Source organism: Pseudophryne corroboree, chromosome 1, assembly GCF_028390025.1.
Source record: "Pseudophryne corroboree isolate aPseCor3 chromosome 1, aPseCor3.hap2, whole genome shotgun sequence".
Classification (NCBI taxonomy): domain Eukaryota; kingdom Metazoa; phylum Chordata; class Amphibia; order Anura; family Myobatrachidae; genus Pseudophryne; species Pseudophryne corroboree.
The window spans coordinates 216,118,038-216,138,464 of NC_086444.1; the positions used below are offsets into that span (position 1 = coordinate 216,118,038).

The 20,427-nt window shown below is 46.7% G+C and overlaps 1 protein-coding gene across 1 annotated transcript in view; it reads right to left on the reverse strand.

Moving 5' to 3' along the window:
* Positions 1–20,427, reverse strand: part of SLCO4C1 (solute carrier organic anion transporter family member 4C1) — a 146,320-nt gene that overhangs the window by 77,890 nt on the left and 48,003 nt on the right. The window contains exons 2-3 of the mRNA XM_063964072.1: positions 18,893–19,156; positions 2,517–2,711 (exon numbers count right to left, since the gene is read on the reverse strand). Coding sequence (XP_063820142.1) covers positions 2,517–2,711; positions 18,893–19,156 — 459 coding nt within the window. The remainder of the gene's footprint in view (positions 1–2,516; positions 2,712–18,892; positions 19,157–20,427) is intronic.

Sequence of the window (20,427 nt, forward strand, 5' to 3'; positions counted from 1 at the left end):
ACTTGTTGATCGAAAAAGCCTTTTTAACAAATATCAGTAGGACAACTGTAAAACTCATCAAAGCACGTAATCATAGTCATGGCAGAGTGATGATCATGACACTGATGTTATTCATATCACAGGACTTTTGTAGCTACCAGCAGAGGCGTAGCGAGGGCGGCGCCGGTGGAGCTCATACTCCAGGCGCCTGCCTCTAGCAAGGGTGCTGCAGTCCCGCCAGCAGCTAACACTGCGCTGCCAGCGGCATCAGTACTCTGTTGCTGCGCTGCGGGAGGAGGAGGGATGGATGCTCTCAGCTCTTCCTGTCGGCCCGCCGCCACCAACACAATAAAGTTTTTTTTTCTTTTGGGCACAGCGCACGACGTCATGACGTCCGTGCGCTGTGACTGAAGAACAGGAGGAGCCGCCCACCGCCACTGCGACGAGGAGCTCAGGACGAGGGCAGGAGAGGTAAGTGTATTCGCTGGAGAGACACGGGGGAGGAAGCCATGGGGAGACACGGGGAGGGGGTGCAAGCAGCTATACATACGGAGACAAGACACAGGGGGGACAGAAGCCATGGAAAGACACAGGGGGGAGGAAGCCATGGGAACACACAAGGGGAGAGGCAGCCATGGGGAGAAACAGGTGGGAGGCAGCCATGGGGAGACACAGTGGTGAGGCAGCTTCGGGGAAATATACAGGGGGAGAGGCAGCCATGAGGATACATAGTGGGGAGGCAGCCATGGGGAGACACAGTGGGGAGGCAGTCATAGGGAGATACAGGGGGAGAGGCAGCCATGAGGAGACACAGTGGGGAGGCAGCTTTGGGGAGACACAGTGGGGAGGCAGCTCTGGGGAGATACAGGGGACGAGGCAGCCATGAGGAGACACAGTGGAGAGGCAGCTTTGGGGAGACACAGTGGGGAGGCAGCTCTGGGGAGATACAGGGGGAGAGGCAGCCATGAGGAGAAACAAAGGGGAGGCAGCCATGGGGAGACACAGGTGGGAGGCAGCCATGGAGAGACACAGTGGGGAGGCAGCTTTAGGGAGACACAGGTGGGAGGTAGCCATGAGGAGACACAGTGGGGAGGCAGCCATGGGGAGACACAGGTGGGAGGCAGCCATGGAGAGACACAGTGGGGAGGCAGCTTTGGGGAGACACAGTGGGGAGGCAGCTTTGGGGAGATACAGGGGGAGAGGCAACCATGAGGCGACACAGTGGGGAGGCAGCTTTGGGGAGATACAGGAGGAGAGGCAGCCATGAGGAGACACAGTGGGGAGGCAGCTTCAGGGAAATATACAGGGGGAGAGGCAGCCATGGGGAGTCACAGTGGGGAGGCAGCTTTGGGGAGATACAGGGGGAGAGGCAGCCATGAGGAGACACAATGGGGAGGCAGCCATGGGGAGACACAGGTGGGAGGCAGCCATGGGGAGACAGTGGGGAGGCTGCTTTGGGGAGATACAGGGGGAGAGGCAGCCATGAGGAGACACAGTGGGGAGGCAGCTTTGGGTAGATACAGGGGGGGAGGCAGCCATGGAAAGACACCCCTTTAGTTTAACCCCACATGTACACTTGGGGGGGCGCCATAGCACGGATGTGCTCCAGGCGCCGTGGCTACACGCTACACCTCTGGCTACCAGATATGTACCTCATTGAGCATTGATGGCAAATTCTGGAATAGAGTTTTGCCCTGCATCAACCAGGCAGAAGTTGAGTGTAGAATGGTACTGCATCCCACCTGCACTATTCCAGCCATGCATGGTTGCCCAAGTCACTATTAATGCTGTGTACACATTGAGCATTGTTAATGGAGGATGGAACAATCATGTTCCATTCTTCATTAGCATACTACAGGATGCTAGCGATATAATCAGGTTTGAGGTGCAGCATATCAAACCTGAGGACCCGCATATCGGAAATTCCCATATCGAGAATACACACTGCCAGGTCAGACGACATGTCGCTCAGTGGGTACCCAGATTTTGTGCCTTTATGCTGGTGTTACATTGCTTTGTCTGTCACTGTCTGCATTTTATATGTGAAGTACAATAATGGCCCATACCCAAAGTACTGTTTCACGCAATTCCATGCTGCTGTTTCCTTTGTTCAGAGAACAGAATGTTGAAGACAAAACCAGAAAGTGTGTCTGCACAAGTGATTTTACATCTTATTGTTTATGATATTACTGTATGAAAGATTGTCACTTACAGTGCTTGTGAATATACATCAAAATAGGAAAAAAGGTGAAGACAAACTGAAGTAAAATGTTGAAAACTTTTATGCTAATGACAAAAAAGCAATAATAATAAACAGCTTATGGATGTATTCAGAATGTTTCCTCCTAGCCAAGAGGGACACATTTTATACTCCCCAACCCTAAATGTAGTTTGATATGGAAAAGAGCGTGAAGCATGTAGAATTAATTCCTACATTAAAAATTGAGTTAATACAGTAGCTTTAAGGGTACCTTAGAAGCTATAAAAGGGCCTAATAAAAAGTATCCACATTTTGGATACCAATGAAGTTTAATTACCTATGTACAATGAGGATTTATGTGTTGGAAGGCTGTCATCAAAAAATGCAGTTCCTAGTGTATACAAAGGAGTTCCTCCAACTCCCATTAGCAGCTGACCCAAGATAAAGACGTAGAGGTAGTTTGATAGGTAGGATTTTTTCTTGCCAGTGCAGAGCTCTGTATTACTGCTGTTTCCAGAAGCTGCACAGAAATCTAAAAAAAGAAGACACATTGTTCATTAGACATGCAGTGACTATCGGTCATACACTTTCATCACACACTTTCTGGGTTTGTACTATAAACCATTGATATTCAACTATATAGGGGTGTATTCAATACCTGTCAGATCCTTTCTCACGGAAAGGATCCGATAGGTCAGTATTCAATGAGTGTCCAAATACGACTGTCAGATTTGGGTGCTCCCAACAGCCGCTCATCACCCGTCCACGCTCCGTCCACGCTCGTCTCCTCACCCGTCCACACTCCATCCCGACAGACGCTCCTCACCCGTACACGATCCGTCCCCGCTCGTCTCCTGACGTGGTCCCGTCCCCTCCTACCTATCCCGGCTCCCCCGTCTCATCTCCCCGGTTCAGACAATGTCAATCCGACTTTAAAAAAAGTCGGATAGACATTGTCGGAACTGAAACCAAAGCCTGTAGGTTGGCTGCATTCCCGACAATACACACGAGGATTCCGACAATCCACGTGGTTTCTGACAATGGCCCGGTATTGAATAGGTCGGAACCCCTTTCGACCTAAACCTGTCAGAAACTGCCGTCTTTCCAACAAGACAGCAATTTCCAACAGGTATTGAATACACCCCATACGCTTCACTTGCCACATAGGTGGTCTGCTAAATTTAATCTAAATAATACGTTAAATAAATATATTCTGTCAAAGAAAGAGACACCTAGTAACATATCAGCAACAGAACATACAGGTTGAGTCTCCCATATCCAAAAAGTAAGTGTTTTTGGTATTTTGGAATATTTGCATATCATAATGAAATTTCTTTGGGTTGGGACCCAAGTCTAAACACAGAATACACCTTATACACACAGCCTGAAGGTAGTATTTTAAAATATTTGTAATAGTTTTGTGCATAAAACAAAGTTTGTATACATTGAACTATCAGAAAGCAAAGGTGTCGCTATCTCAGCCTCGCTCAAAAAGAATCAGAATCAGAATTAGAATCAGGTTTATTGACCAGGTGTACTCATGTACACTAAGAATTTTTTGCGGTACAATGCATCGCCAAGCAGCAACATGAAGGGGTAATACATAGCATAAGAAGGGGGAAAAAACGTAGCATACATTACATACATTACACAGATGAGTTCATACTGCACATTGCAACTGTACGATAGACTCGACATATTACACATGTTATACATGTTAGACTTTTTGCATATTCAGCTGGTGGACAGCTAGTGGGAAGAAGATTTTAATGGATCTGCTCGACTTCGCAGGAATGGACTTGTAGCGTCTGCCTGATGAAAGCAATTCAAACAATTTGTGACCTGGGTGCTGCATATCTGCCATGATTTTCTCTGCTCGCATCCTGACTCTTGACTGATATTATTCCTGTATGGGAGGGAGGTCCGCCCCAACGGGTCTACTACGTTTTGCCAGCGCTTGGGATCCCGGTGCCCAGCAAACCGGCGCCCAGTATACCGGCGCCCAGCATACCGGCGCCGGGATCCCGACCGCCGGCATGCAAGCAGCGGGGCGAGCACAAAAGAGCTTAACTAGAACCCATAGGGGTAAATTTACTAAAATGGGAGTTCTATTTAAGATGGGATGTTGCCCATAGCAACCAATCAGATTCCAGGTTTTATCTTCTAGAAGGTGCTAGATAAATGAGAAGTAGAATCTGATTGGTTGCTATGGGCAACATCCCATCTTAAATAGAACTCCCATCTTAGTAAATTTACCCCATAGAATGCAGAATGCCATGCAAGTTGTATTTACAGCCCATACACATAGAGAGGCAGAACAGGGAAAATGTGCAAGTGCACCTGAAGTTCATATGGGGGGTTATTCAAAGATGGACACAGATCACTGCATACACAGCAAGATCTGCGTCCATCTCCTTACATGCTGGGGGCCACTCAGCACAGGGCAAGGCTGTCCAGCATGTGTGACACAGCCTCAAGATTGCGGATGCATCAAATTAAGGTTTACACCTGCCTGCGCTGTCAGGCTGTCCGCCACCAGTTTTTTTATCGGAGCTGCTGCCTGTGATGTAACGCGTCCAAAATATTGCGGTATGCCCCCGAAATGCCACCCACCAAATGCCCACCTGGAAGGATGCGGCCGCAAGGTGTAGGGTCACGCACTGTGGCTGGTGTATGCACGCAGACCCGCCGAATACAACCTCTGCGTACAGACGCAATACTGCATTCGCTATGAATGAGGGCCATGGTACTCGGTGCTCCCTGGTAATGCTGAGTAGGTAACATCTCTAGATATGCTTTTTCCAGGAGTACTGTAACTGTTGGGAGCTCAATACCTCGTGCAAAGATACATCTGTATGATCAACAGAGCAGACCATTGCAGTGATTTAAAAAAAAAAAACGCTGAAAATTAACACCGAACATAAAAACAATGTGCCCGTGTCACAGATATATTTGCCTGTGGAACTGGATTAAGGGTTTTGACAGAAAAGGAATTGGCAGACGCAGATGTATGCAGATGCACATACATACTGTAATTACTAGTAGTTGGATACCTGGTACAATTTTGGATAAGGGATACTCGACCTGTAACTGGACAGTGAGATTGAACCGGAATAATTGGTAACTGGACAGCTGGACATTCGAATTGAAATGGAATACTGTAACTGGTAACAGAATAGCTGGTAGCTGGACACCGGGATTGGACCGGAACAGCTGGTAACTGGTCAGCTAGTAGCTGGACACCAGGGCCAATATTTACTAAGAATTCGAGTTTGTCCGTTTTGTGTTTTTTTTTCTAAGTCCCAATCCGGGAATTCACTAAGCACCAATCTCGGCAGTGTTTGGACTATTCGTAATGGTTTGATTTGCAAAGTTCCGAAATACGAATGAATAGACCATCGGTCAAACACGGCTGTTATTTCATACAATACGGGCATTCACTATTCATTCGTATTTGGGTGTTAGTTTCTGAGTGCTTAAGTGCGGGTCTGGTTTTTTTCGATTCGTTAAAAAAAGCAGCAAAAAAATAGACCTGCTTTTTCCAGTCGAGTTTGGATAACCATGCACGGATCAGTGAGATCTGTGCATGGTTATCTATGGGAAAGGGTCTGTTTAGTGTAAAAACTGGAAATAAATTGCGTGGGGTCCCCCCTCCTAAGCATAACCAGCCTCGGGCTCTTTGAGCCGGTCCTGGTTAGAAAAATATGGGGATAAAAATTACAGGGGTTCCCCCATATTTAATCAACCAGCACCGGGCTCTGCGCCTGGTCCTGGTTCCAAAAATACGGGGGACTAGCCAGGTACATAATGCCACAGCCGGGGCACACTTTTATACTGGTCCCTGCGGCCCTGGCATTACATACCCAACTAGTCACCCCTGGCCGGGGTACCCTGGAGGAGTGGGAACCCCTTAAATCAAGGGGTCCCACCCTCCAGCCACCCAAGGGCCAGGGGTGAAGCCCGAGGCTGTCCACCCCCCCCCCCCCCCCCCCCCCCCATCCAAGGGCGGCGGATGGGGGGCTGATAGCCTTTTGAAAAAATGTGAATATTGTTTTTAGTAGCAGTACTACAAGTCCCAGCAAGCCTCCCCCGCAAGCTGGTACTTGGAGAACCACAAGTACCGGCATGCGGTGGAAAACCGGGCCCGCTGGTACCTGTAGTACTACTACTAAAAAAATACCCCCCAAAAAACAGGACACACACACCGTGAAAGTATAAGTTTATTACATACATGCACACCTCCATACATACATACTTACCTATGTTCCCACGAGGCTCTGTCCTCTTCTCCATGTAGAATCCTTGGGGTACCTGTGAAAAAAATGATACTCACAGAATCCAGTGTAGAATCAGACCTTTGTATAATCCACGTACTTGGCAAAATAATAAAACGGAAACCCGACCACACACTGAAAGGGGTCCCATGTTTACACATGGGACCCCTTTCCCCGACTGCCAGGACCCCCCCTGACTCCTGTCAAAGAGGGTCCCTTCAGCCAATCAGGGAGCGCCACGTCGTGGCACTCTCCTGATTGGCTGTGTGCTCCTGTAGTGTCTGTGAGGCAGCACACGGCAGAGATACAATGTAGCGCCTATGCGCTCCATTGTAGCCAATGGTGGGAACTTTGCGGTCAGCGGTGAGGTTACTTTCGGTCAACCGCTGACTGCAAAGTTCCCACCATTGGCTACAATGGAGCGCATAGGCGCTACATTGTATCTCTGCCGTGTGCTGTCTCACAGACACTACAGGAGCACACAGCCAATCAGGAGAGTGCCACGACGTGGCGCTCCCTGATTGGATGAAGGGACCCTCTTTGACAGGAGTCAGGGGGGGTCCTGGCAGTCGGGGAAAGGGGTCCCATGTGTAAACATGGGACCCCTTTCAGTGCGTGGTCGGGTTTCCGTTTTATTATTTTGCCAAGTACGTGGATTATACAAAGGTCTGATTCTACACTGGATTCTGTGAGTATAATTTTTTTCACAGGTACCCCAAGGATTCTACATGGAGAAGAGGACCGAGCCTCGTGGGAACATAGGTAAGTATGTATGTATGGAGGTGTGCATGTATGTAATAAACTTATACTTTCACGGTGCGTGTGTCCTGTTTTTTGGGGGGTATTTTTTTAGTAGTAGTACTACAGGTACCAGCGGGCCCGGTTTTCCACCGCATGCTGGTACTTGTGGTTCTCCAAGTACCAGCTTGCGGGGGAGGCTTGCTGGGACTTGTAGTACTGCTACTAAAAACAATATTCAAATTTTTTCAAAAGGCTATCAGCCCCCCATCCGCCACCCTTGGATGGGGGGGGACAGCCTCGGGCTTCACCCCTGGCCCTTGGGTGGCTGGAGGGGGGACCCCTTGATTTAAGGGGTTCCCACTCCTCCAGGGTACCCCGGCCAGGGATGACTAGTTGGGTATGTAATGCCAGGGCCGCAGGGACCAGTACAAAAGTGTCCCCCAGCTGTGGCATTATGTACCTGGCTAGTGGAGCCCGGTGCTGGTTTCAAAAATACGGGGGACCCCTACGCTTTTTGTCCCCCGTATTTTTGGAACCAGGACCAGGCGCAGAGCCCGGTGCTGGTTGATTAAATATGGGGGAACCCCTGTCATTTTTTACCCCATATTTATTCAACCAGCACAGCTCAAAGAGCCCGAGGCTGGTTGTGCTTAGGAGGGGGGACCCCACGCAATTTTTTTCAGATTTTTAAATACTTTAAGCAACTTTTTAAGGTACACAATGAAGCCCTGCACGGATCTCACAGATCCGTCCGGTATTCCTTGTGTTTTGTCAGGCAGTGTTTTACTCATCACTCCCGTAAAACACTGCCTGATATTACGAATCACATAGACATCGGAAAAAACGATTGTGCAAAACTCGGCAGCTTAGTAAATGATCGTATCAGGATTCAAAAAGTTGCAGTAAAATGCACCCGATACCATTCGAGTTCAAACACCCTTCAAAACGGCCAAAACACGAATCTTTGTAAATATACCCCCAGGATGGAACAGGAATAGAGGAGGCACCAGAATGAACCAGAATGCAGGAGACACCAGAGTGCAGGAGACCCCAGAATGGAACCGTAATGTAGGAGACACTGTAATGGACGGGAATGCAGGAGACACCAGAATGGAACCAGAATGCAGAGGACACTGTAATTGAACCTGAATGCAGGAGCCAGCAGTGCAGCAAGATGGTGATTTGTACTGAGAGTCTATGAACAAGATAATTTGCAGGAGCTCACTGGAGAAATCTCAGTAAGCCTGTAGACAACATTGCACTGGCCTCTTCTGTCTCAAAAGTAAGTCTCTTTATACCCCTGCCTGAACAGGGATTGGCTGTGGGCGTCATGTGACTGCAGAATGGTCTCCCATTGGTGTTTGGGTAATCACCTGACTCAGACTGTCATGGCTGCACCCAGTAGGTGGAGATGGAGTGAAAACTCATGAGGTACACACAGGGGAAATCGGGGTGCACTTTGAGAAGCAGTTGGCTCAAAGTGCACCCACATGATCTCTGCAGCTCAGGTCCAGTGCTACTAATTGGTCTGAAACCCCTGCTGCAAACAGGAATCTGCAGATTACACACACACAGATGAACTCTCAGGTTGATAATCAGCCTAGACAGAGATTCAGCAGTTAGTATCAAAGTCTTAGGCTCTCAAACTGAAGGTGTTGCAGCTTGTATCCTGAGCAGATTTCTCAGGCAATGAGCTTGGCAAAGCAGGATATCCTGATCTGCAGGACAAGTGGCAGAGGAAAGTCAGAAGACAAGCATATGAGAAGTAAATCAGGTTTGTGATAGCCCCCACTGCATATACTGCAGGTTCTTAGTAGAGATGAGCGGGTTCGGATCCCTGAGATCCGAACCTCCCTTCCCGAGTCCGGATCCGAGTCAGGCTTGGGTTTTCACGCCTGACGCCATCCTGTCTGCCACTGCAGTGCCACTCCTAGATGTGCCAGGTGTTTGTGCCGCACACTTGTGTCGCTTAGCTTAGTCATGCAGCTACCTCATTGCACCTCCTTTTTCTTCTTTGCATCATGTGCTGTTTGGGGCCTATTTTTTAAATCTGCCATCCTTTCTGCCACTGCAGTGCCACTCCTAGATGGGCCAGGTGTTTGTGCCGCACACTTGTGTCGCTTAGCTTGGCCATCCAGCTACCTAATTGCACCTCTTTTTCTTCTTTGCATCATGTGCTGTTTGGGGGCTAGTTTTTGAATAGTGCCATCTTATCTGCAACTGCAGTGCCACTCCTAGATGGGCCAGGTGTTTGTGCTGCACACTTGTGTCGCTTAGCTTAGTCATACAGCCACCTCAGTGCAACTTTTAGGCCTATAAACAATATTGTGAGGTGTTCAGAATAGACTGGAAATGAGTGGAAATTAATGTTATTGAGGTTAATAATACCGTAGGAGCAAAATTACCCCCAAATTCTGTGATTTTAGCTGTTTTTATGTTTTTTTAACAATAATCCAGATCCAAAACCAAAACCCAAACATGAAAGGGTGGTTTTGGCAAAACCAAGCCAAAACCAAAACACGAAAGTGGAATTAGAACCAAAACCAATACACAATACACGAAAAGTGCCAGCCGCACATCTCTAGTTCTTAGTATAGGTCAATGAAGACAAAGTGAGGGAATTTAAAGGGGATGATGTCATGATAAAGGCCAGCATCTCCCAGTTTATAACTTCAGAACAGACTTTGGTATACAGTAAATTAACCTCTTCAAAAAGTTGGTACTTGTGTGAAGGGCATCCTTGTTGCTCTGGGAGAACATACTTTATATCCTGCTTCACTATCATATGCATTGACTTTGATGTATAGAACTGAATCACATTGGGATATGAGGATTGAGTGATGAGGTAAAGATGACTAGCCTTTGTATTGAAGGCTGTCTTACATTCACATACCTCCAGACACAGTTCAAGCTGTAGCTCCTTTGCAGGTATAGACTGTGGCCTGACACAGCATCTAGAGATCTGACATCATTAAGAGGAGGTACCAGTTCTCGATCATGATATCACTGAGCCACCAATAGTCAAAGCAATGTCTTAGCAAACTGTCCCTCTCCATTGCAAAAAAATGTGCACCTCATAGGTGTTCATGGTCTCAGGCTTTGCATTTAGGTGCTTGGTAAAGCTGACATATTAGCAACCCCCATAGAAAGCGATGGGGGCTCCGGTTGCTGTTAGAAATGGAGAAATGTGCTCCAGCCCATCCTTCATACATTGGGATAATACTTCATATTTGCGTTTTTTTTCCCTGAAAATGGGTGTTTTGGGGGGATATTCTGCAAATATAAATTTTAACTAGGCCCCTTGGTGCATAAAATAAGATATCAGAGGTCCAGCACACCAGCATGATTTTAGAAACTTTATTTACAGTAGGTCAGAAAAATTTCAAACAAGATTCATCTCCAGTTATCCCGGGAGGTTAAATATGACAAGCCACTCTATTAATTGTTTAATCTAGGGCACTTCATCAGAGGTGTGGTTTCATGCTAATTACATTGCATTTAAATAATATAAGTCAACCAATCATTGCAAAGAGGTGTGTATTCCTTTATCCAGTCATTTAATACCTCACTGTTATGAACTGAGTGCCCGGAACTCGGGAATACAGGTGGAGAGTTTCTGGTCCTGACGTGTGAGCTGCTCTAAGATGTAATAATACAGAGATATAAGCTAGACAGTGTCTGTGTGGAATTCCACACACTGCTTAGCAAAAACCTGAATACAAGGCTGGCTGGACCTGGTCAGGTTATCAATCGAGCAGGGTCTCCTGGTCACGGGTACAACACAGATAGACAGGATCTCTCTCGAGCTAACAGGTTCAAGATTCCACCATAGAACAGGACCTGGACACAGGTACAGACAGGAACATGTATCTACCACTGGCGTCAGGTGAAAGGCAGGCTGGGCAATAAAGGAATCACACCCCAATCAGGATGTCTGGAAGCCAGACACAAGGTAATGGCCTAAATAACTGAAAGGTGAGACAGCACAAGCCACACATACAGGAGACAGGCTGCAATTACACAGACTCACCGCATAATAGCCTAATTACCTGACAGGTGAGGATGCACAGGCCACACATACAGGAGACAGGCTGCAGTTACACAGACTCACTAAAGATGGTCCGCAACAGTACTCTAAACAAGTACATGAGAAAACCTGGCATGCACACAGAAATATAATATAAAATACATAAACAAAATGAAAACAGGAATGAGCCACAGCAGTGGCTCATGACAGTCACTTTGGCCAATTACAGCTGAACAAGTGTGTACCGCTCAGCTACTGTATTCAGCTGGGTTTCCCAGAGTGAACAGAATATAGTAAAATTCAACCTCCAAATTAATGCATTCACTATATAACAAAACGTTGCATCGTTAATTCTCTCATACACTATATATTTAGAATAAATATTTATGACTTTTTAGCATATTGGTATTTTTCTTTCTCTATTCATAGCTCACACAATGCATTAAAAACTGCTAAACATCCAATATTCCAAAGAATTTGAAATGTGTGACTTTGGGGCCAGTTAATAATTTGCAGTGTAAGTTTTCTAACTCGCTACGATTGGCGGTGGCAGACACCAATGACCGGAGCAATTTAGTATCAGTTGCTCCAAAAAAAATTGTCTCATAATCTCTAAAATAAACACCTAGCAGCTTAAAATAAGATTTTACTTACCGATAAATCTATTTCTCGTAGTCCGTAGTGGATGCTGGGGACTCCGTCAGGACCATGGGGAATAGCGGGCTCCGCAGGAGACAGGGCACATCTAAAAAGCTCTTTAGGTCACATGGTGTGTACTGGCTCCTCCCCCTATGACCCTCCTCCAGGCTTCAGTTAGGTACTGTGCCCGGACGAGCGTACACAATAAGGAAGGATCTTGAATCCCGGGTAAGACTCATACCAGCCACACCAATCACACCGTACAACTTGTGATCTGAACCCAGTTAACAGTATGATAACAAAACGAAGTAGCCTCTAAGAAGATGGCTCACAACAATAGTAATAACCCGATTTTTTTTGTAACAATAACTATGTACAAACATTGCAGACAATCCGCACTTGGGATGGGCGCCCAGCATCCACTACGGACTACGAGAAATAGATTTATCGGTAAGTAAAATCTTATTTTCTCTAACGTCCTAGTGGATGCTGGGGACTCCGTCAGGACCATGGGGATTATACCAAAGCTCCCAAACGGGCGGGAGAGTGCGGATGACTCTGCAGCACCGAATGAGAGAACTCCAGGTCCTCTTTAGCCAGAGTATCAAATTTGTAAAATTTTACAAACGTGTTCTCCCTTGACTACGTAACTGCTCGACAAAGTTATAATGCCGAGACTCCTCGGGCAGCCGCCCAGGATGAATGCCACCTTCCTTGTGGAATGGCATCTACATATTTCGACTGTGACAGGCCTGCCACAGAATGTGCAAGCTGAATTGTACTACAAATCCAGCGTGCAATAGACTGCTTAGAAGCAGACGCACCCAGCTTGTTGGGTGCATACAATATAAACAGCAAGCCGTCCTAACTATATATATATATATATATATATATATATATATATATATATATATATATATATATATATATATATATATATATATATATATATATATATATATATATTTATTTTTAGGGCCCTGACAACGTCTAGTAACTTGGAGTCCTCCAAGTCCCCAGTAGCCTCAGGCACCACAATAGGTTGTTTCAGGTGAAAACGCTGACACCCCTTTAGGAAGAAACTGGAGACGAGTCCCAGTTCTGCCCTGTTCAAATGGAAAATTATAATATGGGCTTTTGTAAGACACAGCCGCCCATTCTGACAATCGCCTGGCCGAGGCCAGGGCTAACAACATGGTCACTTTCCATGTGAGATATTGGTCAACAGCATGGTCACTTTCCATGTGAGATATTTCAAATCCACAGATTTGAGCGGTTCAAACCAATATGATTTTAAGGAATCCCAACACTATGTTGAGATCTCACGGTGCCCCTAGAGGCACAAAAAAACTGTATATGCAATACACCCTTTATAATCTGGACTTCAGGAACTGAAGTCAATTTTTTTCTGGAAGAAAATCTACAGGGCCGAAATTTAAATCTTAATGAACCCCAATTTGAGGCTCAAAACACTCCTGTTTTCAGGAAGTGCAGAAATCGACCTAGTTGAATTTCCTTCGTGGAGCCTTCCTGGCCTTACCCACGCAACATATTTTCACCACATGTGGTGATGACGTTGTGCGGTCACCTCCTTCCTGGCTTTAACCAAGGTAGGTATGACCTCTTATGGAATGTCTTTTCCCTTCAGGATCCGGCATTCAACCGCCATGCCGTCACACGCAGCCGCGGTAAATCTTGGAATATACATGGTACTTGCTGAAGCAAGTCCCATCTTAGCTCCCCAGGCCCTTAGTCCTCTGTGAGCATCTCTTGAAGTTCCGGGTACCAAGTCCCTCTTGGCCAATCCGGAGCCACTAGTATAGTTCATACTCCTCTATGTCTTATAATTCTCAATACCTTGGTTATGAGAAACAGAGGAGGGAACACATACACTGACTGGTACACCCACGGTGTTACCAGAACATCCACAGCTATCGCCTGAAGGTCTCAAGACCCGGCGGAATACCTGTCCCGTTTTTTGTTCGGGCGGGACGCCATCATGTCCACCTTTGGTCTTTGCCAACGGTCCACAATCATGCTGAAAAACTTCCCTATGAAGTTTCCACTCTCCCGGGTGGAGGTAATGCCTGCTGAGGAAGTCTGCTTCCCAGTCGTCCACTCCCGGAAAGAACACTGCTGACAGTGCTATCACATGATTTTCCGCCTAGCGAAAAATCCTTGCAGTTTTGACACTGCCCTCCTGCTTCTTGTGCCGCCCTTTCTATTTACGTGGGCGACTGCCGTGATGTTATCCCACTGGATCAATACCGGCTGACCTTGAAGCAGAGGTCTTGCTAAGTTTGGAGCATTATATATTTGCTCTAAGCTTATTTATGCGGAGAGAATTCTCCAGACTTAATCACACTTCCCTGGAAATTTTTTCCTTGTGTGACTGTTCCCCAGCCTCTCAGGCTGGCCTCCGTGGTCACCGGCATCCAATCCTGAATGCCGAATCTGCGGCCCTCTAGAAGATGAGCACTCTGTAATCACCACAGGAGAGACACCCTTGTCCTTGGATATAGGGTTATCCGCTGATGCATCTGAGGATGCGATCCGGACCATTTGTCCAGCAGATCCCATTGAAGAGTTCTTGCGGGAAATCTGCCGAATGGAATTGCTTCGTAATAAGCCACCATTTTTACCAGGACTCTTGTGCAATGATGCACTGACACTTTTCCTGGTTTTAGGAGGATCCCGATTATCTCGGATAACTCCCTGGCTTTCTCCACTGGGAGAAACACGTTTTTCTGGACTGTGTCCAGAATCATCCCTAGGAACAGTAGACGTGTCGTCGGAAAAAGCTGCGATTTTGGAATATTTAGAATCCACTCGTGCTGTCGTAGCACTACTTAAGATAGTGCTACTCCGACCTCCAACTGTTCTCTGGACCTTGCCCTTATCAGGAAAGCGTCCATGTTTCTTTTAAGAAAATTCATCATTCCGGCCATTACCTTGGTAAAGACCCGGGGCGCCGTGGACAATCCAAACGGCAGCGTCTGAACTGATAGTGACAGTTCTGTACCAGGAACCTGAAGTACCCTTTGTGAGAAGGGCAAATTTGGACCTGTAGGTAAGCGTCCCTGATATCCAGTGACACCATATCGTCCCCTTCTTCCTGGTTCGCTATCACTGCTCCGAGTGACTCCATCTTGATTTGAACGCTTGTATGTAAGTGTTCAAATATTTCAGATCTCACCGAGCCGGTTGGCTTCAGTACCACAATATAGTGTGGAATACTACCCCCTTCTGTAAAAGGGGTACTTTGATTATCACCTGCTGGGAATACAGCCTGTGAATTGTGTGAGGGGGAGACGTCTCGAATTTCTAATGTACACCTGGGATACTACATGTAGGATCCCGGAGTTCCCTTGCGAGTGAGCCCACTGCGTGCTGAAACTCTTGAGATGACCCCCTACCGCACCTGAGTCCGCTTGTACGGCCCCAGAGTTATGCTGCGGACTTGGCAGAAGCTGTGAGGGGCTTCTGTTCCTGGGAATGGGCTGCTTGCTGCAGTCTTCTTCCCTTTCCTCTACCCCTGGGCAGATATGACTGGCCTTTGCCCGCCTGCCCGTATGGGGACGAAAGGACTGAGACTGAAAAGACTGTGTCCTTTCTTGCCGATATGTGACTCGGGGTAACAAAAGGTGGATTTTTCAGCTGTTGCCATGGCCACCAGGTCCAATGGACCGCCCCTTTATACAGCAATACTTCCATATGCCGTCTGTAATCTGCCTCACCTGACCACTGTCGTGTCTTCGTCTGGCAGATATGTACATCACATTTACTCTTGATGCCAGAATACAATATATGCCTCTGCGCATCACGCATATATAGAAATGCATCCTTAAAATGCTCTATAGTAAATAAAATCTTGTCCCTGTCAAGGGTATCAAAATTTTCAGTCAGGAAATCCGACCAAGCCCCCTCAGCGCTGCACATCCATGCTGAGGCGATTGCTGGTCGTAGTATAACACCAGTATGTGTGTATATACTGTTATGATATTTTCCAGCATCCTATCAGCTGGCTCCTTGAGGCGGCCGTATCTGGAGACGGTAACGCCATGTTTTTACAAGCGTGTGAGCGCCTTATCCACCCTAAGGTGTGTTTTCCAACTCGCCCTTACTTCTGGCGGGAAAGGGTATACCGCCCATAACTTTCTATCGGAGGAACCCCACGTATCATCACACACTTCATTTAATTTATCTGATTCAGGCAAAACTACAAGTAGTTTATTCCCACCCAACAAAATACCCTTATTTGTGGTACTTGTGGTATCAGAAATATGTAACACCTCCTTCATTGCCCTTAACATGTAACTTGTGGCCCTAAAGGAAAAATACGTTTGTTTCTTCACCGTCGACACTGGGGTCAGTGTCCGTGTCAGTGTCTGTCGACCGACTGAGGTAAATGGGCGTTTTTACAAGCCCCTGACGGTGTCTGAGACGCCTGGACCAATACTAATTTGTCCGCCGGCTGTCTCATGTCGTCAACCGGCTTGCAGCGTGTTGACATTATCACGTAATTCCATAAGTAAGCCATCCATTCATGTGTCGACTCCCTAGAGAGTGACATCACTATTACAGGCAATTTGCTCCGTCTCCTCACCAACATTTTCCTCATACATGTCGACACACACGTACCGACCTATAGCACACACACAGGGAATGCTCTGATAGAGGACAGGACCCACTAGCCCTTTGGGGAGACAGAGGGAGAGTTTGCCAGCACACACCAAAATGCTATAATTATACAGGGACAACCTTTATATAAGTGTTCCTCCCTTATAGCATTTAATATATATTTATATCGCCAAATCATTGCCCCCCCTCTCTGTTATAACCCTGTTTCTGTAGTGCAGTGCAGGGGAGAGCATGGGAGCCTTCCCCTCAGCCTTTCTGTGAGGGAAAATGGCGCCTGTGTGCTGAGGAGAATAAGCTCCGCCCCTTTCTCGGCGGGCTTTTCCTCCCGGTTTTTTAATACTGGCCTGGGTTAAAATACATACATATAGCCTTAATGGCTATATGTGGTGTATTTCTTTTGCCAAATTAGGTATTTATATTGTTGCCCAGGGCGCCCCCAGCAGCGCCCTGCACCCTCCGTGACCGTGTCAGTGAGCCTGTGAGACAACAATGGCGCACAGCTGCAGTGCTGTGCGCTACCTCTATGAAGACTGAGAAGCCTTCTGCCGCCTGTCACCGGACCTCCGTCTTCAGCGTCTGTAAGGGGGATCGGCGGCGCGGCTCCGGGACGAACCCCAGGCTGACCTGTGTTCCGACTCCCTCTGGAGCTCAGTGTCCAGTAGCCTAAGACTTCAATCCTCCTGCACGCAGGTGAGTTGCAAGTCTCTCCCCTAAGTCCCACGTTGCAGTGATCCTGTCGCCAGCAGGTATCACTGATTAGTTTAAACCTAAAAAAGACTTTTCTAAACAGCTCTATAAGAGAGCCATCCAGGTTGCACCCTACTCGGCCGGGCACAGAAACCTAACTGAAGCCTGGAGGAGGGTCATAGGGGGAGGAGCCAGTACACACCATGTGACCTAAAGAGCTTTTTAGATGTGCCCTGTCTCCTGCGGAGCCCGCTATTCCCCATGGTCCTGACGGAGTCCCCAGCATCCACTAGGACGTTAGAGAAATATACTGATATTACTGTAGTTGCGTATGCATTAACTTGGGGATCTTTCAGATCTGATCGCTGGGCTGCTAAAATTGCTGTCCTGCGTTTAGATAGTCGCCGCCTCCAGGGGGAGTGTATATTCGACATGCAAGTGTGCCTTTGCATGTACACCGAGCTGCTAAAATTCACTTTGTGCATTCTCTGCACAGCCCAGGATTTACTCCTACAGTGCAATCACATCAGGCTGATCGGGGCCGGAGCTGACATCACCCACCCTTTCTGAAAACGCATGAGAACGTCTGCGTTTATTCCGGACACTCCCAGTAGATGGTCAGTTACCACCCACAAACAGCTCCCTCATGTCAATCACCTTGCGAACGTCTGTGTGAACAGATTTTTCACACCATCCTGTCGCTGACCAGTGATGCCCTTTGTTGCTGTCCCAAGCGCGTGCGCATTGTGGGGCATACGCATGCCCAGTTAGTACCTGATTGCCCGCTGTAGGAAAACACACAGCAGCGATCAGATGTGAATGACCCCCTTAATTCACACATGTTCAAAGAGATGGCCAGAGGAGGCAGAGGGATCCGAATGGAGTCTTTGCACTCCTGACCTTCTGCCAATAGGAGGAGCAGGGCTCACCAAACTAACACTGTCTAAAGATGGCATTAGTTCCCATAATCAAACTCCAAAAACTTCAGTACTCTGAGCTTGATGAATGGGCAGTGGCCACACTGAAACTGCTTTGGTGACTAAAACATGTATATACCTTAATGAATAGGCCCCTTATTCACTGTTTATTGGGGGTCATTCCGAGTTGATCGCTCGCTAACTAGTTTTAGCAGCCGTGCAAATGCTAAGCTGCCGCCCACTGGGGAGTGTATTTTAGCTTAGCAGAAGTGCGAACGCATGTGCAGCCGAGCTCTGCAAAAAAAGTTTGTGCAATTTCAGAGTAGCTCTGAACCTACTCAGCGCTTGCGATCACTTCAGCCTATTCGTGTCCAGATTTGACGTCATACACCCGCCCAGCGAACGCCCAGCCACACCTGCGTTTTTTCAGACACGCCTGCGTTTTTACAAACACTCCCTGAAAATGGTCAGTTGACACCCAGAAACGCCCCCTTCCTGTCAATCTTCTTGCGGCCGTCAGTGCGACTGAAAACTTAGCTACAACCTGTGCAAAACCACAACGGGCTTTGTACCCGTACAACGAGCGTGCGCATTGCGGCCCATACGCATGTGCAGAAATGCCTCTTTTTAGCCTGATTGCTGCACTGCGAACAACGGCAGCTAGCGATCAACTCGGAATGACCGCCATTGCCTTTTGTGATAATAAACAGAATATCATTATAATTTTTTTCACAATTGACTACAAGTTAAATAAACATGGGAAAACCTAAATTGCTTATTAACTTACCATTATATTTGTTCCCAAACTCGTATCTTCCACTAGTAAAATGAGGCAATGAAAAAACTATTGCTCCCAATCCAATCATTATAGCTGAAAAGGCAAGCCACCTTGGTTTGTGTCCTCTTTGTCCATAAAAAGACACGAAAAGTGACAAAAGACAAAATGCAATGTCGTAGCTGGCGGAGATTAACCCGGTAAGGGAACTATTCAAATCATAACGTTTCTCAATAGTGGAAATTACGACATTTACCAAGCCATTGACAGCGGTACCTGGAAAAGAAAGACTAGGATTAGCGCAAGTAGCAGCAGTTCTACAGAAATTAAGGGAAGATTTATCAAATTTTGGAAAGAGATAAAGTGGAGAGAGATAAAGTGCTAGCTAATCAACTTCTGTCATTTTACAGGCTGAGCAAGAAATGTCAGAAGTTGATTTTTTTTTTTGGTACCTAATAATGTAACTCTTCACTTTATCTCTCTCCAACATTTGATAAATTTCCCCTACAATTTTGTAACAAGATACTTAAAACATGTATTAAAATCAATTTTCTTGGTTTAGAGAAAGTTATATTTCTACAACAAAGAAATTATACTGTATCACAAGTATTTGGGACTTACACTAATTTCTTAACTACATTATGTACAACCAGTATAAAGCTAAAGGGGGTCATTCCGAGTTGTTCGCTCGTTATTTTTTTGTCGCAACGGAGCGATTAGTCGCTAATGCGCAGGCGCAATGTCCGCAGTGCGACTGTGCAAAGTAAATTTGCTATGCAGTTAGGAATTTTACTCACGGCATTACAAGGTTTTTTCTTCGTTCTGGTGATCGTAATGTGATTGACAGGAAGTGGGAGTTTCTGGGCGGAAACTGGCCGTTTTCTGGGTGTGTGTGAAAAAACGCTACCGTTTCTGGGAAAAACGCGGGAGTGGCTGGAGAAACGGAGGAGTGTCTGGCCGAACGCTGGGTGTGTTTGTGACGTCAAACCAGGAACGACAAGCACTGTACTGATCGCAGATGCCGAGTAAGTGTGGAGCTACTCAGAAACTGCTAAGAAGTGTCTATTCGCAATTTTGCTAATCTTTCGTTCGCAATTTTGATAAGCTAAGATTCACTCCCAGTAGGCGGCGGCTTAGCGTGTGCAAAGCTGCTAAAAGCAGCTTGCGACGAACAACTCGGAATGAGGGCCAATATGCATTTTCTTAGTAAAAACAGAATTTGAAAGGAACACGTTTGGAGTCAAATACTTAGATGAGCATATGTATCCTGTTCAGACAGGAATACTTTTACTATAAAAAATACTGCAGTGACAGAAGTTATCCTGGAAGTTCTAGTTTTCCTGCTACAAAATAAACTACTGTATATTAAAAGTCTAACATATAAACCCATATACAATGACATAACTACAGCCCCTGCACCACTGTGGAGGCTTGATGGTGCCAGGCTTGGAGGGCACCGCAGCTGTTTAAGCAGATTCCCATGTGGACTGACCATCTGCATGTAAATCTGCTATACTGTATGTCCCTCCTAAACTGGATGCCGCTTT